This window comes from Danio rerio, chromosome 22, assembly GCF_052040795.2.
Source record: "Danio rerio strain M-AB ecotype USA chromosome 22, GRCz13ab, whole genome shotgun sequence".
NCBI classification, from domain to species: domain Eukaryota; kingdom Metazoa; phylum Chordata; class Actinopteri; order Cypriniformes; family Danionidae; genus Danio; species Danio rerio.
Genome location: NC_141042.1, coordinates 7,147,796 through 7,172,666, shown reverse-complemented (window position 1 = coordinate 7,172,666; position 24,871 = coordinate 7,147,796). Strand labels below are relative to the sequence as shown.

The 24,871-nt window shown below is 34.8% G+C and overlaps 2 protein-coding genes and 1 long non-coding RNA gene across 4 annotated transcripts in view; 1 reads left to right on the top strand and 2 right to left on the bottom strand.

Moving 5' to 3' along the window:
• The window catches only part of LOC147838372 (uncharacterized), a 280,547-nt gene that overhangs the window by 57,755 nt on the left and 197,921 nt on the right, over nucleotides 1–24,871 (bottom strand). The window lies entirely within an intron of this gene.
• On the top strand, nucleotides 438–9,962 carry LOC101883331 (uncharacterized). Of its 2 annotated transcripts, none has more exons than XM_087303806.1 (5): nucleotides 438–733; nucleotides 2,707–3,030; nucleotides 5,248–5,604; nucleotides 7,622–7,693; nucleotides 9,112–9,962. In XM_087303806.1, the coding sequence occupies exons 1-5, from the start codon at nucleotides 691–693 to the stop codon at nucleotides 9,153–9,155; spliced, it is 840 nt and encodes a 279-aa protein (XP_087159932.1). In that variant the 5' UTR covers nucleotides 438–690; the 3' UTR covers nucleotides 9,156–9,962. The 2 variants fall into 2 exon arrangements, 1 of the variants encoding a protein (XP_087159932.1); XR_015521566.1 differs by having other exon boundaries at nucleotides 574–733; nucleotides 5,095–5,604; nucleotides 9,112–9,645.
• On the bottom strand, nucleotides 15,966–23,258 carry LOC141380155 (uncharacterized). The gene is made up of 6 exons (XM_087303730.1): nucleotides 22,805–23,258; nucleotides 20,454–20,780; nucleotides 20,088–20,360; nucleotides 19,873–20,004; nucleotides 18,465–18,535; nucleotides 15,966–18,156 (listed from the first exon to the last, which is right to left on the bottom strand). The coding sequence occupies exons 1-6, from the start codon at nucleotides 22,857–22,859 to the stop codon at nucleotides 18,106–18,108; spliced, it is 909 nt and encodes a 302-aa protein (XP_087159856.1). The 5' UTR covers nucleotides 22,860–23,258; the 3' UTR covers nucleotides 15,966–18,105.

The following is a 24,871-nucleotide window of genomic DNA, read 5'->3' as shown; positions in this document are numbered from 1 at the left end:
TTACCAATCGTCAGCTAAGTGTCAGCTCTTGAAAGGTACATTTTTTATGTATAGAGACATCTATAGAGACATCTTTTGCACTTTTTATTTTTCAAAGTGTATTTACACCTTTTGTAAATATGACTGCAACCACACAAAAAACAATCAGATTTACTTCAAATTAAAGGTGCTGCACTGAAGGGAATGTTAGAAATTTGAAAGCGCCAAACGAGCAGGACACACCCCTTTTTGTTAAATGGTTGCGAGTGTGTTTTTGGACTCGGTCCAACACTGTGGTTAGAGTTTTCCAAATAGCCTACAGCTTGTTATCTACCGTTACAATAGACACGAGTTTAATCGGCTAGGTGCATTCAGCTTTTCAATGGCTGAAAAACATAGAAAATACCAAAGCAAGAGAAAGAACCAGAAACTTGAAACCAGAAGGGTTTGCCGGTGTTGTTTTGAACGCATCTTATTGCAAAGCAATTAGTTTAGTAGATTCGATGCTTATAAAGAGTGATTCACATGAAAAATTGCTTCCCTTCCCAAAATGATGACAGGTATATTACTTAAAGGCTGTACCGCCCCAACTCCCCAATCACTTTCGTTTACAGCAAAAGCATGAAAGTAGCAGTCTTGTGTTTCAGATAGTACTCCTCTTCTACTTCCTAATAAGCAATTCTACTTCCTTCTGAAGAAAGACTTTTAAAAATGATCCTCGTTGTTTTGTTCCAGTTGTATGGTCTTCTACTTGGTAAGACATGTTTTTTCCTTTTTCTTTTATTATATTAGACCTACATTAATGTTTTTTTTATATGTAATGGCAAATGTGACGCACTGTCCGCTCAAAACAAAGACAAGTGATGGTGCAAAGTGATAAAAGTTAAGCCAGATCACGGATATAGCTATTCATTTTTAAAATATTAAAGTGTGTAATTGTCGGTGTTGCGTCATGTGTCCCAGTTCAGTGGGCATTTAATCATTAATTTGTTATTATGAATACTGGGAAATCCCGGACGGGTGTTTATGAGTCTTTATTTTGGTCGACAAGTCATACTGTAGGTAAAACAGCTGATGGGTCGCTTGCTAGATTTCCGGGTTGTTTGGGTATTATAATTCTGTAGAGACCATTTGTTGTTAGATTGAGCTGGCTCCCTGGCACAAATAATCAAACAAAGTTTTAGGACGAACGATTAAGAAGTGTGTTTTGTTCGCCGTTTTTATCATGAAAAGTTGTTTTGCAGAAATATTATCAAGTATGTATGCGGACGGAAAGATAGCGGTAAATACTGTCCCATTAGCTTTATTACATATATTAGTAACTGTTACATGGATGAGGGACACAGACATAAAAGAAAATTGCTTTAAAGGAAACCAAAAAGGCTTTGCGCGTTGCCATCGCTGCCTTTAAGCAAACAGTTGACATCATTAGAAAACGAAAGTGAAAGTATAAACGCAGTTTGAATAAAATCAGGAAAAGTAGGTTATTTCACATTATCAGGGTATAGAAAGTCAAAATAAACCGAATTTTGAATAAAATACGTAAAAGTTGGCAATTTAAACAGTTTTGAATAATACATGAAAATGTATACAGTAGGCTTTTACATTATCAATAGGGATTGAACAATTTCGCAGAAAAAGAAAATGAATGTAAATGCAATTATGAAAGCGTGAATAAGTGGGCTATTTAAACACATGAAAAATTATTACACATTATAATGTTTCACATGGTTAAACTTACAAACTCAAGTTCACCAGCTGCCTTGAAAATATGTTTCTTTTTACTTTAATATTAATTTTACACATCTCTAATCTTTAATGATAACGTGCAACTTTATTTTAATTTATCATTAATTAAATAATTTTCTTTTCAGCTTAGTCCCTTTATTAATCCGGAGTCGCAGGTTCCAGCTGCAACCCATCTCTGGGAAATATTTTGATTTATAACTGCGTTAAAGTTTCATTCAGAATTGCTTATACTTTCATTTTCTAGCCATTGAATCTCTAATGATAATGTAAAACGTTTCATTTGGTTAAACTCAAGTTCACCAGCTGCCTTGAAAATTTGAGTCAACTCAACTTAGAAAGATTCTTTGTTTCAACTTAAGATGTTGAGTTTCACAATATATTTACCTAAAACTCAACATCTTGAGTTGAAACAAAGAATCTTTCTAAGTTGAGTTGACTCATTTTCAAGGCAGCTGGTGAACTTGAGTTTCAATGGCTAGAAGATGAAAGTAAAAGTGATTCTGATTAAAACTTGGAAAAAGTAGACTATTTGAACGCAATTATAAATGAAAGGAAAATGTTTTACATGACCATTAAATATTGGAGATGTATGAAATGAATATAAAAGTAAAATTAAAGTTTATTCTGAATAAAACTGGATTACTGTTTTATTTCCTGAGGTGGTGGGAAATATTTCAGCTCTTGGAAAGGTTAAAATTAACTCGAAAGGCCTATGAAAATATGCAGTAATCTGTACTTGTACAAATAGCACACTGGGGGGGGGGGGTATATACTGTATATCAATCAGAATATGAGTTAGTAGATGCACTTTAAATTGATATGCCTGATCTTCTGCATTGCACATAATTCTTTTCCTGCAATTTTTAAGATCCACAGGGGGGAAAAAAATGTTTCATAGATGTTTTCTGTTAAACGGCTATGAAAACGATTAACTGTTTGGTTTATGTTATACTAAACTGTTCATTTCTTCCTCATTAGGTGTTTTCGGGGATGATACAGTGCCAGTGATGGAGGGAGATTCACTCACTCTACACACTAATACTAAAACAAAGCAACAAGAAAAGATTAAATGGTTTTTTGATCACACTCGCATCGCTCAGATCAACGGGGATCTCAGTTTTATCTGTGCTGATGTTCAGTGTGAAGATGGAGACGAGAGATTCAGAAACAGACTGAAGCTGGACCATCAGACCGGATCTCTTACTATCACGAACACCACATTCACAGATGAAGGAGATTACCAGCTACAGATTATCGGCAGCAGCAGCAACAGTGTCAAGATCTTCAACATCATAGTTCATGGTGAGTCCATTAATGAATGTTTAAAGACTTAAATCAGCTTATTCTAATGTTTAATTCTGTTTGCTTAAGCATATTTTGATATATAGAACAGGGGTGCCCAAACTCAGTTCTGGAGGGCCAGTGTCCTGTAAAGTTTAGTGCCAACCCCAATTAGACACAATCAAACCAGCTAATTAAGCTCTTATTAGGTATGCTTAAATCTTTCAGGCTGGTGTGTTGAAAAAAGTTGGAGCTAAAGTATGCAGGACATCGGTACCCCAGGACCGAGTTTGGACACCACTAGTCTAGACTATGTGCAATGTCTTTTGACTTGAACGCTGCTTATTGACAGTGACACATTTAGGTAAAAGATTTCAAATGAAAGGTTAAAGTTTGAGCCTTTGCATTACTTTTATTTAACGTAATATTTGTAACTGTGTTACTAATTTATAATTTAAATATTAGTCATCTCATTAACCATATATGCACTCACTGGCCACTTTATTAGGTATACCTTACTAGTACAGGGTTGCCTTAAGAACTTTGCCTTAATCCGTCGTGGCAGAGATTCAACAAGGTACTGTATATATTCCTCAGAGATTTTGGTTCATATTGACATGTTAGGATCACACAGTTGCTGCAGATTTGTGGGCTCCATGATGAGAATCTCCCATTCCACCACATCCCAAAGATGCTCTATTGGTATGAGGTCTGGTGACTGTTGAAGGCCATTTGAGTACAGTGAACTCATTGTCATGTTCAAGAAACCAATCTGAGATTATTTGGGCTTTATGACATGGTGTATTATCCTGCTGGAAGTAGCCATCAGAAGATGAGTACACTGTGGTCATAAAGGAATGGACATGGTCATTAACAATACTCAGCTCGGCTGTGGCATTGACACGATGCTAATGGGCTCAAAGTGTGCCAAAAAAATATCCCACACACCATTATACCAACACCACCACCAGCCTGAAGTGTTGATATAAGGCAGGATGGAGTCTGTGTTCTTCTGCTTCTGTAGCCCATCTGCCTCAAGGATGGACGTGTTGTGTATTCAGAGATCTTCTGCAGACCTCGACTGTAATGAATGGTTATTTGGGTTACTGCTGCCTTTCTATCAGCTCGAACCAGTTTGGCCATACTCCTGTGACCTCAGAACTGCCCCTCACTGGATATTTTCTCTTTTGAACCATTCTCTGTAAACCCTAGAAATGGTTGTGCGTGAAAATCCCAGTAGATCAGCAGCTTCTGAAATGCTCAGTCCAGCCCGTCTGGCACCAACAAACATGCCGTATTCAAAGTCACTTAAATCACCTTTCTTTCCCATTCTGATGCTCGGTTTTAACTGCAGCAGATCGTCTTGACCATGTCTACATGCCTAAATGCATTGAGTTGCTGCCATGTGATTGGCTGATTAGAAATTTGTGTTAACAAGCAATTGAACAGGTGTACCTAATAAAGTGGCCGGTGTATAAATAAATTCTGAAATGATTTGTAAATAATGTTAGGTAACTAATACTGAATTTTTTACAAAAAGTATGCTATATGCATGCATATTTAATTTTTCATTATACTTATTTAATATATGATTCATTTATTAGTTAAAGTGAATAATTAAAAATATTATTTTGCAAGGTGTTTGCCTTTCTTACATTATTTGTATTAATTGCCCTGCATTCATTGCTGTTGGGCAACATGCAGTTGACTGGAAATCTGACTTGTTAGTCTCTCTGCATTATAGCAACAATATGTGAGCAAGTGTAATTTAATGTAGTAAACATTTATAATGGTCTGCCTTTTGGTCCCTATAAAGTTTCACATTAAAAGCATTAAAAGTCTGTCTTTATAGATGTTAAAATACACTACACATCATCTTCTGCCACATGCATTCAGCTTTTCAATGGCTAAGAAACAATGAATGAGTCTGTGTAAGACTTACAGTATTGCTGTGAGCAAGTCTGAACAGTATATTATGACGCATTTTAATTACTAATTAAAATGCGTCACATCTTTCATCTTATTTGGTTGTCATTGTTTTTTGGTTTTAAAACTATTTTTAGTATTTTTACTTTTATTTTACAGCAAACAAAGTGAGCGAGATAAAGGACCTCGAGCAGGAAAACTGGAGTCATGTTTTGTCAGAGATCACACAGCTCTGACATTGTTTTTTTTTTTTTTTTTTTTTTTTTTTGTAACAACAAAGATCCTCGAGTCATCTGTTGCTTTGTGTTTCAGATGCTTCAACTGCTGACTCAGAGGAAAAGAAGAGTAAATCAGTGAAGGAGGGAGAATCTGTCACTTTAAATTGTCAAATTAAAAACCCCAATGATGTGAAATGGTATTTTAATGACCTTGTCATCGCTGAAATCACTGGAGATCAGAGTAAGACCTGCAGAGGTGTTCGCTGCGAAGATGGAGATGAGAGATTCAGAGACAGACTGAAGCTGGATCATCAGAATGGATCTCTGACCATCATCAACACCAAAAGCACAGACGCTGGAGTTTATAAACTACAGATCAACAGCAGCAGCTTTAGCATTCAGCGGAATCACAGCATCAGTATTATCAGTGAAGAAAGCTTCAGCGTTACTGGTGAGTATAAGTCAGTTCCTTGAGCTGTTTTGAATGAAGTACATTCACTTTTACTTTATTTCTCATTTTAATTGAGAGGTTTTGTTATTAATTAAAAATCTAAATGATCTTCTCATGCACTTATTTCTCTTCTAACACATAAATTACCATAATATGTTTGGAGATATTTAAGAAACATGCTAATGTTAAATATTTTTGAAATATTTCCTTTGAAAATATGCGTTCCGTGTCTGAATGTCTGCCAGTTTACACAATTATATTTCAGAACTTTGGGTTGTCTTGACAAAAAAAAAAAACCTAAAAAACCAAGAATGTTTCATTTTAGTCATGAAGACTGAATGTGTGGTGAATGTGGTCAAAAATGTGACCTCTGGAGGACATCTTGTGAAATGAGATGTTGATTCAGATTTTTTTTACCTTTTAAACATTCAGATGGGTTTTAACTTGTAAATATTGCCAAATACTAGAAAATTAAACATTAGCTGATTAGCTTATATTGTAAGTCTGGTCCCATTTTATATTAAGTGTCCTTAACTACTATGTACTTACATTAAAAAATAAATACAATGTACTTACTGTGTTTATAATGTATTTGAGAACACGTGATGCTTTTGAGTTGGGATATAGGTTGGGTTATGGACAGGTTTGGTGTTATGGGTAGGTTTAAGGGTGGGTTAAGGTGTAAGGGATGGTCAACAGTGTATTTACAAATGTAGTTACAAAAGTTAGTTACAGATGTAATTACATACATGCATTTAATCAAGCATAAGTACACAGTAAATACATGTATTTGCACAATAAGTACATTGTAACAAACTATTAGTTCCTGTGTGAGTACATATTAGTAAAGGCCACTTAATATAAAGTGGGACCATAAGTCTCAATGGTCATGCATGCTTGCTCTTTTATCAGTAAAGCTCTGGCTATCAGTAATGAAGAAATTTGTACAGTAGAAGCATTGCCACCACAGCCAAAGAACATCCTATCTTACTGTGGCTCTACGCCAACACCAACTCTACGGCAAACGCGTTGAGAAAGCAATAAGCAGAATTTGACAAGACTTGAGAGTCTGCGCGAAAAAATTGCAGCCAAGGTAGCAGAGCTGCGAAGGCCATAGTGTTTAAATTCAAGTTCAAATTTATTTGTTTATTTGACAATTTAAATAAAATGTTTTATTTAATTCAAATAGGCACTTGTACATAATTATTTTCTAGGGTTCAAAATTTATTCAGATTTGACATTTTTCCCTCATACTTCTGTCGAAATGGGTACAAAGTTGGCATGGAATTTAATTTGAAATGGTATTGAAAAGGTCTTTAAAAGCCTTTAATTTCATTTGGAGGATCCCGGGGTACGCTGGGAAAGGTGGCTTGAGGGGTAAAACTATCTCCAATGTTTTTATTTTGGACTGCAATATCTGATGAACCCACTAGGTGTCAATACAACACTTTGCTTTTTAACTCGAACAGTACATTTTCTCATGAGCTGTGTGATGCACTTTATGGTGATATTCTTGAAATAAAAATACACACTGTAATATATATATATATATATATATATATATATATATATATATATATATATATATATATATATATAATGATCAACATTAAAGGGAAAGTTCAGCACAAAAGCATTATTTATTCACTCTCAAGTGGTTTCAAGCCTATTTGAGTTTGTTTAATTTTATAAAAGATGAAATACTGAAGAATGTTTGAATAACAGTAGCCATTGACATCCATAGTAGGGACAAAGATCAATTGCAACCAGCTTACAACATTCTTCAAAATATATTATATTATATTATATCAAATAATATCTTAAAATATATTATTTTTCAGAAGTAAAGAAACTCGAACAGGATTGGACCAAGTGGATGATCTTTATTTTTGGCTGAACTGGTTCTTCTGTAAATTGTTACATTCTGTAAATCACACATAACTGATGGCCACAATTAGAATTGATGGTTTTATTGATGGTTGTTGACCTGTAATAACAAGTGTCTTTATCATTACAGACTGGACCCTGTATTTATGTGTTGCCATAGGAATATTGGTTGCCATTGTGTTGATGCTCATTGGATTAAAAGGTAAGACTTTTTGGGATGTCTGTGTTGTTTCATTTAGTCAACATCACATAAACCCTAATCAGTTAATCTATTAAAGAGAATAGAAAATGAATGCAAAATTACTTCCTGTTGACCCATCCCCGAGTGATTATAAACCTTTGAGTTGTAAAGGATGCAATGCAATGTTTGTTTCAAAATGTCAATTTTTCAAGCATTGAAATTATAATCACAGGCTTGTTTATGCAGCTAGAATTGATTTATCCAGTTGAAATCTAAATATTAGCCACCCTATTTATTTTCCCCGATTTCTGTTTAACAAAGAGAAGATTTTTTTTCAACACATTTCTGAACATACTAGTTTTAATAACTCATTTCTGATAACTGATTTATTTTATCTTTGCCATGATGACAGGACATAATATTTGACTAGATATTTTTCAAGACGCTTCTATACAGCTTAAAGTGACATTTAAAGGCTTAACTAGGTTAATTAGGTTAACTAAGCATATTAGGGTAATTAGGCAAGTTATTGTATAGTGATGGTTTGTTCTGTAGACTATAGAAATATATATTGCTTAAAGGGGATAATAATTTTTACCTTAAAATAATTTTTTTTTTTAATTAAAAACTGCTTTTATTATAGCCTAAATAAAAAAATAAGACTTTCTCCAGAAGAACAAATATTACACATACTGTGAAAATTTCTTTGCTCTGTTAAACATCATTTGGGCAATTATTATAAAGAAAGAAAATTCAAAGGGGGGCTAATAATTCTGACTTCATATATACACATACTGTATTTGCCATATATATCACATTTCTGTGTAGGACTTCACTTGTATCTACAATGATTTTTAAGTACAATTTATCAATTAAATAATAAAAGGCATGCCCAAAACAAACAAACAAACAAAAATAGAAATACTCTTAAATTAGGCGACTGAACAAAAATTTATAATAGAATTTGAATAAAATGAAATGTGCTTAAAAGCCTGGAAAACAAAAGAAAAATAGGGGTAAACTCTGAACAAAATATCTGTCAGTGATTTGCATGGACATGCAGAAACATCTATGTATTTGGACATTGCTTATAGATAATGTTATAGATTGCTACTCCATAAGATAAGATGATTAATGGGTTAAATATTCAGAATATGACTCCATATAAGGTTATATTTCAGCAGTAGCACATTGGGAGAGTTATGTTATGTGCCTTTTTGGGAAATGCACATGTTTTTTTTACAAACATTCTTAACCCTGCATGTCCAGAATGTTCTTAAGACCTGGAAGTTATTTTATTACCAATATAAAAACCTGTAATGATTTTGCTTCTAATGCAACTATCAAAAAATACAAAAATAAAAAAACTATTTTGTTTGTTTAACTGATATCCAGTTGACTTTTGGTGACCTTCTGTGAATCTGTTTTCTTTCTTAAAGGATGGCGGCGGAGAAGAAGCAACCACAGACAGAATTATGTGTAGCAGCATTTGCACTGCACAGTCATGTGAAAAAGCTATGATTTTTTCCATATCAGGACAATATTATATCAAAAATATTTAATCTTTGGCAGGTCCTAAAATTTGGGGAATTGTATGCACATTGTTGATAAAAATCAATCCTTGCCATTTATAAAATGGCTGGCTAGCATGTATCACAACTAGGCTATTGTTGGAGATGAGTTTGACATTATTATCAGTTTTAGTATTATTATATGGATTATTATTAGGCTATTTTATTATTATTGTTAATGTTTTTGTTATCATTATAATTATTGTTACTTATGTCATTAGCACCAGAAATTAGTGATGACAAATTGAAATGATTGCACTTTATCTGTAATTAAGTTGTCCACATTAAGCATTGTGTTTAATGTTGAAAGTAGTATCTTATATTGCATTACTTTGCCCACTGCGAATTATAGATAAGCATTGAATTATAAGCATTACTGTTGAACAATATGAATATTAGCATTGCATTTGCACATTAATATTTCTGCTTTAATTAACTTATTAGTTTTACATCTGTGACTATCAGCATATGCATCTCTATGACAACCTCAACCTCGAAATGCTCAACAACCTTAACATAAGTGTAAAATGTAGCCAGGCCTGTGTACTCGGATGAACAATTACATCTAGCACAGGGCTGTCCAAATTCAATCCTGGAGGGCTGGTGTCCTGCAGAGTTTAGCTCCAACCTTAATCAAACACACCTTGACAAAGGCAAGCAAGTTTATGTCATACACAGTGGCATTTCAAAGTGCTTTACATAAACAGGAATAAATATATAAATAAAAAATTATATATTTAAATAAAAATAATATTTAAAAATTAATATTTAATATTTAAATAAAAATATAAATAAATAAATAAATAAAGTATAAATAAAATAAAACAAACAATATAAAAACAGGTGAAAACAGTATAGAGAGAGTTTTTTTTTCCATATTCCAAAACACCAGTGTATCATATTTTCTCACTTTACTCTGGGACTTCCCTATTCTAGAGATCACCTCCCTTCTGTGGACATTTTTGGTATTTGGTTTCTATTTTTCATCTGAAATCGAAAAGTTTAGCTTTATATCTCTAATAACGTGTCACCCCCCCCCCCCCCCCTTCACCAATTTCAATTTTCTTCTGGAAGTTAATCGCACGGCCCCTGAATTTAACCCCCTCCCGGGAGTAAATCGCTTTAGCTAGCCAAATGTAATATAAGGTCTTGATCTCAGCCAGACGCCAGGGACTTTTAACTTCCCCAGCAACAGATTATCTGTGGCGAGTCACATCTCGGATCTCATTTATTGTACTTTTGCTGCTATCCCACAGAGACAGATCTACCAGTATGGTGATAGCCAAGGTAAATCTTTTAAGTACCCAATCAGATACAGTTTTTCCATATACCATAACACCGGTGTATCATATTTTCTCACTTTACTCTGGGACTTCCCCATTCTGATGATCACCTCCCTCTGTGGAGGTTTTTGGTACCTATTAATCTGTTGGACGTCTCCAACTAATTAAATTTTTCACACAAAATCAAAAAGTTAAGCTTTACATCTCTAATTACGTGCCTACCAATTTCAACTTCCTTCTGGAGGTAAATCAGGAGGACGTCTCCAACAGATAAAATTTTTCACCTAAATTTGAAAAGTTAAGCTTTACAGCTCGAATTACGTGCTTGTAATTACGCTGCTATCCTACAGAAACAGATCTACCAGTATGGTAGAGTTAAATCTTTAAACTGCCCAATCAGATACAGTTTTTCCATATTCCAAAACACTGGTGTATCATATTTTCTCATTTTACTCTGGGACTTTTTTGGTACCCATCAATCTATTGAATGTCTCCAACAGACAAAAATTTTCACCTAAACTCAAAGTTGAGCTTTACAGCTCGAATTACATGCCCCAAGCCATTTACCCTGCTTTGACTGAACTCTTGGAATTTCTAGTTTATATGATCCTCAAGTTCAGAGTGATCTATTAGGTGTGTATTCAGTGAGCATGTCTGTGACCGGATAATCAAGCTCTTGTATACTAGAAACATTTTGGCAGGTGTGTTGAAGCAAGTTGGAGCTAAACTCAGCAGGACATCAGCCCTCCGGCACCGAGTTTTGACACCACTGATCAAGCGTGAACAGAAATGAGTCAGGCAGTGTTAATCAAACGCCCGAACTGATGATCAGCAGAAGTGTGATCAGTCTAGAGTTTAGATGTGTGAACATACTCGTCCAACAGCTAAAGATGAGCCAAAATCGGGTCCAGAACAGGACCATGGTCCTAAACACAGCAGCAAATCTACAACACAACGGCTAAAAAAGAGGAAAACTTAAAACATCAAGCTGTTCAATAGTGCAGAGCTCATCCTGACTGCAATACAGAAACTCCAGAACGTCTCCAGAATGATCTTGAGAAGCTCATCTAGAAAATCAGGATTTTTATCATTACTGCTGTAAGTAATGTATTTACTTCAGAATTCATCAATGTACCGTGTTTTTTGTTTGTTTGTTTGTTTGTTTGTTTGCTTGCTTTTTAATTCATAAGTGCAATGTCTTTTTGTGTGTGTTTTTACTTAAATGCACAGTGGGGGTTTTGTGTGTGTGTGTGTGTGTGTGTGTGTGTGTGTGTGTGTGTGTGTGTGTTGATTGTAGGAATACACGTATATTTTACAATAAACAGACACTCACACACACATATAAAAACACTGCATTTATGAAGTGAGTGGGCTTGAGAGACTACTTGTAGAAACAGTCTTCTCTGTCTCTCTTTAAAAAACTCCCTTTACTCTAGCACCCAATTCTCTGAGCACAGTTATTCTTCATATCTTGCACTTTTTGTGTGTATTGCCTCTTCGTGTTGAATCACTGAATGCCTCGTCAGTTTTAAGCATCTGCTGTATAACTAAAGCTAATGTAATCGAAAGTACATGTACAGGATCTGAATCATAGATGGCTTTTTTATCTCACCTTTATTTTTGTGCAATAAATAATCACACGGTGTGAGAGGTCATGTGACGTTGTGACGTTCTAAGGCCTGCCAAGAGCAAAATAGTATTTGTTATTGTTATGTCCTGATACAGAAGAGCAGGTTCAAACTAGTATGAACTTTGTTGATAGTGAAGAGCGTTACATTTTAAATGTGTGCGATATAGTGCATATTACTGCTTAAAGCTGGAGTTTGTAACTTGTTTGAGTTCAAATTTACACTTAATTAATTTCCGAGCAAATATATGTGTAAAAATGCTTGTTTTAATACTAACTCGAAATAACTGAGTTAAGGTTGTCAAGTTGGTTAAATGTGTGCAATTGTGGCTTAAAGATCTAATATATATACAAACAGAATTAATCAGCAAAGTCAAATATAACTAAGGTTGAGATTTAAGGAATTGCATTTTATATTGCTTTTCAGAGATAGTAACTAAACTGTAAAAATCCTGATTGCTTTAAATTTTTAAGCTGAATCAAATTAACCTTATGAGTCCATTGAACTTATATTATGTCAAACTGACTTAAAACAGCTTGCGTAACTTATCAAATTAAGTTAGAACATGATTAACTTATGACCTAAAAACATATGATTTCAGGAGTAAATGATCATATAAAAGTAGTTGAAATATAACTTTAATAATGTAATTTGTATAAATTTTTAACTCATTTACCATGTACTTGTTGAAGAAATTAGTACTGAATAGCAGGTATCAGTCAGGGATTTGAATTATTATTTTTTGTTATTAATCTTAAACATTTAAGTTATCTTTCATTAGTTTTTCTATCTGTGTTGTGTTCATTTTCAAGTTGTTTAAGACTGATCACAAATCTGCCCTTTTGTTTCTTTTCTATTTTTTATTTATTAATCCTGATTAAACAAAGCACTGGATTACGCCTTCATTCCTCTCTTGCATTTAAAAATGTCTCAATGTCTCAAAGAAACTACTGTATAAAAGGGTTTGTCTTTTGTAGAGTCGTGATCTTGTTGTGAACACTAGAAGCCACTTGTCAGATTTTGTTAAGTTTGCACTTTACTTTCTGCTATCAAAATATATTTCTGTACTGGATTTCTTTTAAAAGTAAACATGTGTGAATGGGTTATCTGTTTGAATAAATAAAAAATATTAAATGTGCTGTGGTGTGGTTTATTTTTCAGCCAAAGCAAAAGTCTCTTATTTTTAAGTTTCAAAAACTAATTTTCAGAGGAGCATGTGATATGATTGATTGCGGCTGGTCCCTCATTTGTAATCTAATGGCCCGTTTCCACTGAGTGGTACGGTACGGTTCGGTTTGGTACGCTTTTATGGCCGTTTCCACTGTCAAAAAGCATACCGAGCCAAACCGTACCGTACCACTTTTTCGGCACCCTTTCGAAAGGGTACCAAACGCGAGAAAGGGTACCAAAAGGTGGAGCTTGCCTGATAAAGGTGACCTGTACCGACCCGAACCGTACCATACTGTACCAGTCAGTGGAAATGAGGCATAAGCCAATCAGATCATTCCAAACTCACTACAAATAGCCCACCTAGGATTAAGCTGCAGTCAAACTAGAGTTTGGTACGGCACTGTGAAAAGGGACGTGATTAATATAGATGATTAGACATTTAAAAAACAGAGTGATTGGTCCATATTTAAAATTTCTGTCCAGAGAGGTCATGTTTTGATCCTCGATTGGTCTCACGCAGTCGAGTGATGCCATTTCACAGGTCAGAATTCACCAAGCTTGAACTTTGCAATGCAGCAAATTGCAAAACTTGTCGCACAAGCTTGCGTTTCCGGTCTGATGCCTTCATGTGCGTATGAATGGCAGTCTATCGGAAGAAAAGTCCATTGTGGCCGCAGTTTCGTTTTCTTATTTTTTGAAGAATCCGCCCATCCACCCCATCTCCTCCTTTTCTCCTTTACCAAGGGGAGCTCTCAAGAAATACCTGATCTCGTACCCCCTTATGCCGAGTTCAGACTGCATGATTTTCAAAGTAGTCGTGTCACAGATGTTTTCACACTGCATGACTATCTGGGCTTGCGTTTCGTCGCTGCTTTGTTTACACTGCAAGATGGATCGGCGACATGGAGATTCACATTGTATGACTTTACTATAGGGAGAATCGCCGACAACTTCGTCCAAACTACGTCTCACAGCCAAAAACACGTAGTATATCTTTTGTTATTAACTACATAATGAGAAAGAAGCCTTTAATGGGGTAGAACATGTACATGTTTGCTCACCTGGGTTTAAAGGGAATTAACCATTTCTCCTCAACGTTGATAATAAACTAATTTCTTTCTGTATTAAATGTCAAACAAACACAGTTGCTCCTGAGTCCTGTCAAACCTCCACTAGTTTTTCCTCCATTTCGTGGGTCCAAATAAACCGAAAAAGAGCGCTTTTAACTTCCCCAGCCTCCCGCTGCCTGCAGCAGGTATACACACACGCACACACTAGTGAATGCTGCTCTCTCATTGGCTGTAGGCGATAGCCGATGTTATTTTCAGTCAAAACTCAATTCACACGGCATAGTTTGAATCGCCGACAACTCCAGATATTCAGCACGCCAAATATCTCACAGGCATCGGCCACTCACTGGCGATTCTCTCAGATCGCGTCTTTGATCGTTCATACTGTGTGATTGTCACTCATGTGCACGAGCACCGATTTGCCTGTGATTTCAGGCATTTGTCGGCGATTTCTCAAAACCTGTCGGCGAGCCAAAATCGGGGTTAAAATCACGCAGTCTGAACTAGGCATTACATGCTTATTGACTAAGCAGGTGCCCTGGGCTCAGTAATCTCCAAGCTCAGGGTTCTCTCCTGGGACAGCATGCCAAACCTGTTATTATTATCAAGCAATATCTAAGTGTAAACTCTTGAAACTACATTACAATGGCTATACTGTACCTAAAATTGTCTAATCTGAAGATATTTTGGGGCATTTATGTAACTATTAATCATTAGTTCCCAACATACAATCTAACTCTTTGGCTAATATAGTTTATATATATATATATATATATATATATATATATATATATATATATATATATATATATATATATATATTTTTTTTTTTTTTTTTATACGACCATCAGTATTTCACTTTTCTTTTGATAAACAGTAAAAAAAATAAAAAAAAACTGAAAAATAAATAATTAAAGCTAGCACGCAAACTGATTATATATAATTCACAGAAAAAATACATTACATTTGGACATTTTATTTATCTGTAATATCACATTTTGGTTTTAGGGGATGTATTGACCTTAACCCTAAACATTTTTGCTGATGGAGTCACTGAAGTGTGAGTTTCACTTTACCAGTAATGGAAAAAAAAACAAAAAATAAAACTCCTAACACACAGTCACACCTCCAAGATGCGCTCAAATGCTCAACATTAACCGCAAAATGTTCAGACACTAATAGATCTTTCCGTACTCAGCAGATGTAAAGCCCACCCTAGAAGGTTTCACTTTGAGTCTGAATCTGGGCTGCTAGGAAGCAGGCATCTAATAGGTGCGATTTTATATGTACTGGCTTAGGCAATCTTGTAAAGCTGATGTAAATATGATAAGATAGAGGTAACTCTGAGTATAAGCAATTTTTATTACACTGCTGTCTGGTATACTTTATTCTGATCTGGTCAGTCACAACGTTACTATGTTTTTTATTTCTAAACAACAACCGCTAAATAACATATGTTTCCATCCACCTACTTTTATGTGCATTTTAGATATTCGCATAAAAAAACGGTTGATGGAAACAGCAAGATTTGCATTAATTTATAAAATACGAATGAAAGCATAAGCTCATAATTGAGTAGGATATATTTTTATTCGATAAAAAAATATGCACTTAAACTAGAATCAATTTTACCAGTCAAATTCCAGTATGCACATCAACAAAGGTCATGTAATTTTGTTATAAGAGATCATATGATGATAAAAATGTGTGTGAATGGACAAACCAGCTAGCTGAGAACATTGTAAAATATCTAAAATGTTGTTTTGGTCACTCTAAAACGTCTAAACTGTTTCATTATTAGTGTTATTATTATTATTAATTACCTCCAGAATTGTCATTAGCGTTGTCATTAGCATTGTGCTCAACATCTTACGCCTTCAAACACCACCACGCGTACATTGAGTGTCGGCATTGTCTTCTGAGGTGCAAGTCATTTATTAACTAAGGAATGATTCACGCAGCTTCTCCTACCGCAGCAAATTCTCTATTTACTTTTGATATTTATTGCCAGTTAATCGGGAGGTGACGATTTTGTTTTCTTTGACTCATTGGATGGAAACGGTGCTTTATTCGCACGTCTTTTATTTGATGTTCCAGTTTTGCTCATAAATTTAATTTGCATCTTTGGATGAAAACATAGCAAGTAAATATTTTGAGTGTGCATCTTGTTTTCGGTTTTAGTCGCCCTGTGTCCAATAAAGAAATATATGTACTTTTTTTGTTGTTGTTGTTTTTAGCCAGATGACATATTTTAATATTCACTCAGAAATACATTAACAAAAAATAAATTAAAGTATGAGCTCAATATTCAAATAGGCTATCATGAATCCGTTAAAGAAAACGCTGTTCCAAAGAACGCACTGCCGACAAACTGAACGGACGTGATTAAGAGCTAGATAATTTTAACATAGTACATATTTTCAATGACAAACGTACAGAATATTTATCACAACACATATGAATAATGTAAGTTCACAAATGCAAACAATCCAAAACATTTAAAACCGAAATGCATCATATAATATAGCATTGGTTATTAAGTGCAAACAAAATAGGCTCCAACAAATATGTTGGTCGACAACCAATATTCTAACATCCACATTTACATGTATCTGCTTTTCCGACACACCACGGTTTTTGACTGTTTAAGCGCCATCTTGTAAATGAATAGGTCAGTTTTACATTGAAATGGTTTTGGTACTGGCAGCTTTGTGTTTTTGACTGTTTGGCGCCATCTCGTAAATGAATAGGTCAGTTTTTTCATTTAAATGGTTTTGGTGCTGTCAGCTTTGTGTTTTTGACTGTTTGGCGCCATTTTGTTACTGAATGCGTAGGTCAGTGCTTCATTAAAATGGTTTCGTTTCTGTCAGCTGTGTGTTTTTGACTGTATGCCGCCATCTTGTGACTGAAAAATGCTCAGTTTCTTTAGTTTAGCTTCCACTCAGGCAAGGTTCGTTATGTTCAGATTTGTGTTTAATTCAAGAACTAAGAGACTATTACAGTACAGAAGAATACTTTTGTGTGGTTTTTGGTTGGTGGCGAGTAGCTGTGTAATAAGTGGGATAAAGTAGATCCAGACTGGTTGTTTTCACAGAATAAACCCCTTCAGTCTTACCTGCTTGTGAAGTGTTACATGATGCGAAGCGTCTTCCGGGTTCAAGCGGTCTATCAAACTATGGGGAGACTTATCAAATGGTAATTATAAACGTTTACAAAACGATGTAATACTTTCGAAAATAAATAATTAAATATACTGTTAATATAAATTAATATAAATAAATTGTTACAATTTTGGTATTTGTGATGCAGCAAGCCCGAGGATGATGAGTACACTAAGATTTTATATAAAATTTACATTAATGTGCGATATGACTAAAAAGTGATCATAAACGAATATTTTCTCAATTCAGTGAGTAGCGGCTTGGACCCGTAAACAGTATTCCATACGTTACCAATACGTCATGACTTAGCAAGCGGATACAACAGTGTACCACTTTGGATCGGGCTGCTAATAAGTCTGTCTGGCTTTATTCTGCAATAACAACATCCACATGTTATTCCACCCCTAACGTTAAACAAGCCAATGTAATGATAGGACTGCACTGACAACATAATCGTATACAGTTTTCATGAATATGACAATTAAATAAAACTAAATTTCACAGACTGGAGGCTCCTGGTGAAAGGATGTTGTACTCAGGAATATTTTCATCATCTTATGTGAATAGAAGAATACTCCACATTATTATCTTCTGTAGCTCTCTGGGAGGAAAAAACAAAGTAAGCACCAAATAGCAGGAAAATATTGTAAACAATTATGCTAATTATGCAGTATAAGCAACATTTGCAATTACATTCATTTTCCAAAAAGTAAATAAGATAATAATAATAAAAAAAACATATTTCAAAACAATGTTTTTAAAAAGAAAACTATAGGAATGGACGTGAACTGATCAACATCAGTATTAACGTTACACGATTTCAGATTTGAAACTTTGTAATAACAGCAGAAGAAATTTTGATCAGTGGACACACACAAACACAACACACAAGAAATAAAAGGATCTTACCAGTTTGTGTGTTCTTCGTTTGTAGAATCTTGGCTCAGTGTAAATTATATCTTCATTACAGTGAGTTGGATCTGTTGCGTCATCAAAAATTAAACAATGAACATAAGCATTAAAAATGAAGATGTAATTATGATACCACAGCATCTGGTTCAAAGAGATTGTACAATCAAAATGGAAAATTCAGTTATTTGATCATCCTTGATTTATTTCAAACCTGTTTTATTTCTTCAGCTGAACACAAAAGAAGATACTATAGTTTGAAGAAAGGTAAAAACTTGTAGCCATTGACTTCCATGGTATTTGTATTTCCTACTATGAAAGTCAATGGCTACAGGCTTTCAGCTTTTTGTGTTTTGTGTTCAAAATAAAATTGATTTGCAACAAATAAATTGAGAATAAAATGAAAGAATTTAAATTTTTGGGTTAACTGTCTCTTTAAGTGCTCTCTTATATCAATCATAATCTGCAAATGCAGAAAAACTCAACATTTGGGTTAAAATTCTTATTTAAATTTAAGTTAAAAAAAGAAAAAAATGGGTTGTATTTAACTCAACATTGTTAAAACAAGCTATCTTTTTTAAAGTGTGTCATGAAGTAAACTAACGCCCTCAAACATTTGTATAAATGCTATAAAACATTTGTATGTGATATGGCTTTATATCAAGCAAATCACAGCTGTTGTGATACTCCACAGCAATGTTTCTCACCACGTTCCTGGATGACAACCAGCCTTATGTTTTCCATGTCTCCATAACCAAACACTGATTCAGATCATCTGCTCATTAGCAGACACCTGTAAAGTGTGACAGACAAAGGAGACATCCAAAACATGCAGTGTTGGTGGTCCTCCAGGAACCTGGTTGAGAAACACTGCTCTACAAAATTATTGGTTGTTATTTAAACCAAATATGGACAAATCCAACTGCAGGGTTTAAACATTTTTTACTCAACATTTGGTTTTCCATATTTGACATAGCATTGGATTAAAATAACCCAGCAGAGAGAACCACATCGCATATCTATGACTGTTATATTGTAATATGAACTGAATCTATAGACTCTAAAACCCAACAGTCAACTTAATCAAATGAAATGAGTGTAGTTAACTTAAAATTGATTGAAAGTTAATTCTACTCACTTGAAAAGCTTGAAAAAGAGTTTTGAAAAGAGTGTTGAAGGCAATGACCTCATTACTTTAACTTAAATGGAGTAAGTTCACAGTACTCATATAGATTAGTTTATTTTTAACTCAAATGGTTTGTAATAATACAAGATCACTGTGGGGACTTAAATGGTTTGTTGCAATTGGTTTCCTAAAATTGTTTGAGTGACCTTAACATTTTGGGTTTTACAGTGTATTTTTCCAACCATTTTTTTTTTCTTAACATGCTATAGATTGAACACTTGCCTTCTTTATTGTTTTTTCGACATTTTCTGTGAATCCAGAGGATCCCAATTACACACACAATCAACAGACATCCAGCAGCGGAGGTCAGAACTTGTACATGCACGTCTTGTTGAGAGTGAGACTGTGAGTTTGCTTAAGATAGAAGAGAATATGTCAGTATACATCAAAAACAGCTATGAAATCAGTATAATCACTGCTACCTTCACACTTCTTACAGAGTGTGTTGATGTCCAGATGTGTGGTCTGGTTGCTGATGGTGTTGTTGATCATACAGCTGTAGGTGTTGCTATCCTGATATTCCACCTCCAGAGGTAGAGAGAGACTGATGCTGAGATCAGACACACTGATGCTGGACAATACACTGTTTCCTTTGTACCAGGAGAGACTCACAGCACTCACATTCACCACTGAACACAACACTGAACAATTATACTGGGATGAAGAACACTGAGAAGAGTTGAAGATGAGGACAGGAACAGGCAGACGAGCTGGAGAAGGTCAGAGAATAAAGATTGAATGTGTTTAATGAGTGTAAACTGTTGAGGAATTTGTGAAGGACAGGACTAAAGATCTTTACTCACCATAAACAGAAACCTTGAATGTTTTTGATATCAGTTTTTTTTCACTTATGTCTAGTTCATAATCTCCAGCATGTTCAGATCTGATGTTTGTGATGGTCAGAGATCCAGTTTGTCGGTCCAGCTTCAGTCTGTCTCTGAATCTCCCATCAGGACCATCAAATGTGGAGAAGTTTTGCTTATCCATGCTAGTTTTAGCTATTAGAAAGTTTTCGGGTACGAATTTCCACAGTATGTCGTCATTATGTATTTCAGTTACACCAGAGATTAGAGTAACATTATCTCCTTCGGTCACTGACACAGACACAGACACATTCTTAGCAAATGCACCTGGAGAAAAGAAACCGGTTTAGTCTCAGATTAAGATTCCACACACAAACATGAAAGCAAGAAAGCGATTAACAAATAAGTGTAGAAAAATATTTCATCTTTAAATGTGTAATAATATGTGCAGTCTAAAAACCTATTGCTACATTCCATTTTAATTACAGCTAAATAATGTTCAAGGTTAATTCTGATCCATGTGATGATGAAGGTAATTTTAACAAGCCAAATGTAATGTAAAGAAAGTGGGATAGAATGGTAAAATACGGGAGAATTTCGGCAAAAACGGGAGGGTTTACGTGAGTGCAGTGAACAGGAAGTGTTTGTGGAGAAACAGTTTTGCGAGGGAACGCAAAACATCTTTGCGAGGGAACGCAAAACTTTGCGAGAGAACGCAAAAAAACTTAGAAATATATATTTTCCTCCCACCCATTTTTTTTCTTCCACCCATTATTTTTTTTTCACCCACCCATTTTTTTCTCCCCCACTACGTCCCTTCCGGGGTTCCGTAGTTGTGCACTGGCAGCCTTTAAAAGTGTGAATTGGATGTGAAATTAATGTATTTGTCACAGCCACAACATTGTTTTGCTCTTTTGCTGATTTCAATGTATCTGCTAGACAATTAACCCTTATGCGATGTTCAAATTTACTACCCACTAAATTAAACTGCTGTAAAAATGCATCAGATAAATATTTGTTTTTATTTATTCATTAAATCTGTTAATCAACCTCCGTCCTGATCAAAACTACTAAACTAAAAGAGAATTGTAACTCTTTAATTGCCAAATTCACAAATTATGTCACTGATTTGGTGGGAAAAAACACCCAAAATGACGTATTTTCAATATAAAAAGTAATTGTGGACTGGATTTTTTACTTCCTCTTTTCAGTCTTGGACATGTGCATGATAAATAACAACATTGGCTTTGATGCATTGTTATATTTTCATTTGTTCTCCCTAATTTACTGTTGGTGGCTGTTTTTTTCCCCATTGACTTCCATTATATCCACATTTGATCTTGCAAACATGCACAGTCTTTGTTTTTATTTACTCCATGTAGTTCTGAGAGCTGAGATGCATGTTTATATTTTCTCAGACACATCAAGGTAAGAGCGTAAAGGTCACTCTGACACTCTCAAACACTTTAATTTGCTGTTACACTCCATATAAAATCAAGAAACTAAGCTTTTTTTTTTAAGGTTCAATGGTGCCCGCTGATGATCAACAGTAAATATTAAAACATTTTTCTTCTTCCCAACAGGGAAATCCACCAACAATCAAAAATGCATGATTATGGTGTCATGGGTTTGTAATAAAAAAAATGTGGTTATAAAGCAAGGTAATGGGGCAAGTCAACCACCAAGAGTAAATTAGGGAGTCAAAAATGAAGACTAACATAAAACAATGCATCTAAGGCAATGATGTTTCACATGTCCAAGACTTTCATATAAAGTCCAGTCCGCAATTACTTTTTTTATTAATGAAAATACATAATTTTGTGTTTTTTCACCCTAATCAGTGACATCATTTATGAATTTTGCAATTAAATAGTTAAAATTCTGTAATTTTCTAAGCAATTTAGTAGTTTTGATCATATTTATCTGATGTATTTGTACAGCAGTTTAGTTTAGTGGAAGTTTTCTTTCCTAACACAACAAATGGTTAGTCAATTTGAGTGTATTGTTAATTAATAAAAAAACAAAAACAATTCTAAGCATTTTCTCAAAATATGTGTCAAAGTAAGATTTGTCAACAAAAATCATTCTGCTAGCTGAAACACAGAACATGTTGTGGCCAAATTAAAACTTAAAATCACCCCTGAGTGGATGAAAACATCCCCAACAGTAGTTTCAGATTTTTATATGTGAGATCCTAAAACATGCTTGCTGAAATGAGACATGACTTTAAAAAAATCTCACCATAACTAATTTGATGAAAAAATAAAATAAGAAGCATATTAATCTGAATATTAAAACGTAATGTTTTGAAACTGAAGAAATTAAGCTGAATAAAATCTTTGATAACTTACCAACTAGTAGCCACCAGATCAACTGGAACAAAACATGCATGTGAATCATTTCCATCAAGCACTCGGTGTCTGATCTGATTTTCCGCTGAAGCCTTTTTCATCTGGTGTTCGTATCCTCCCACATGATGGAAAATCAGACACTCTGAACATTATATTAAACAAATCACAAAATGTTAGGGTGTAGTAAAGCTTTTAAAACAAAATGCTATGCTTTTAAATTTGCAAATGTGGCATATGGAAAAAGACAAAGAAAAAATTTGTCATCCATCACACTTGGGTGTGATTTTAGCAACTCAACATGTAAGTGAAACAGAAAGTTGATGTGGTTTAATTTTATTCAGAAACACGGTATGAGGTGATCAAAAAGCGTGTGTGTTTAGTCTGGAGGTTTCCTGTTGTGCTATTATCAGACATTTAAATCTGACAAAAAAGTGAAACATCACTTTCCAATGGTTTCTTCTGTGAATTAGAATTTAAGCACTTACAGTTTTTATTCCTAGTGGTATACATTTGGTTGAGTAAAACATTTAAGTGAAACTATTTCAGCTTAATATGAATAATACAAAGTGTCAAATCATTAACCAAACTCATGACAGAAAATACACTCTGCAAGTTGAACTATAGCTTAATTTCCTGGGTAAAGCTGCGATTACACTGCACTTTTCTCCCCATAGACTTCCATTCATACGCACGCAAATGCGTCAGACTGGAAACACAACCTCGTGCAACAAGTTTCACAGTTTGCTGCATTGGAAAGTTCAAGCTTGGTTAATTACATAATTGCATGAGACCACTCGAAGATCAAAACATGACCTCTCTGGACAGAAATGTTAAATATGAACCAATCTCTCGCTTTTTTAAATGTCTAATCATCTTGTTTAATCCCGCCCCTTTTCACAGCACTGTACATCAAAATTTCGCTTGCACAAACTCTAGTGTGACCGCAGCTTCAGTCTGCAGTCAGATACTATTATATAAACCAATGATTCTGAACAGGGCCGGAGTGGGACTCTTTTTCAGCCCTGGAGTTTCAAGCCTTAGACCGGCCCACCTCAGTTCACCACTGACTATCTTAAAATAAGGTCATTTCCAATTCAGTTTCTAATTACACTATCACGTCTTTTTTTTTTTTGAGAAAACAGCTGTTTTAGAACTTCAAATGTTCAACAACCCTTACAGTATTATATGTCTTAACAATAAAAATGAAAAAAAAAAAATCTTCATAGACGAGGACCAAACCCTGGTTGGCCGCACCTTAACCTAACGTGCTAACCACTGTACCACAACAACTGTACGTTGAATGGTGACTTATCTAGTTATATCATCATTAACCTGCATAAATGAGAAGGCTGTGGTCAAGTACATAAATAAATTATATTTAAAAAGTGTGACTGCTGAGAGCAACAGATTCTGGAGCTAGGGACACCGGCCCTCACGGCCAAAAAACGGACCGGCCCAACGGGAATTCTCCCTGTCCTCCCGATTAGCCAATCCGGGCCTGGTTCTGAAACTTTTCAGCCTTTGACCCCCAAAATACCAATGCCAGTGACTCGTAACCCCGTATATGCTCTGAGGTGGTTATAAATATATATATACAAACCTTGCATGAAACGGCGCACAAACACCAATAGGTCCAAGTCTTTATTTTATTTTTTTTATTTAATTTTGGAAAACACCACTCAAGAGGAGAGGGATCGGGATGCTTTTTGAAGGGCTCACTTAACCCTCCCCCTAACAGTAACGTCACTCCATTTGCCTGCATTGTGTCTGACATTGTGGTGCAATCTCAGCTTGCTTCAAAAGGGCTGCATCCAGATACTATTTCTCAAGAGATCATCCTCCATCTTCAGTTGTAGCGTGTATTTATTTTTAATGTACGTGAGTTTAACAAAAAGTTTAACTTGGTGCCATAAAATCAATCTGCTGCATCTGACACTATTGCAGTCTCACCCCAAGGGTCACAATCTAGTGAAAAAAAAATAAAGCATGTGTTTTTTTAATGCAACTATTAACTAAAATTATCAAATTATATTATGCACAAAATATGCTAATTGTATAGCTAAATAA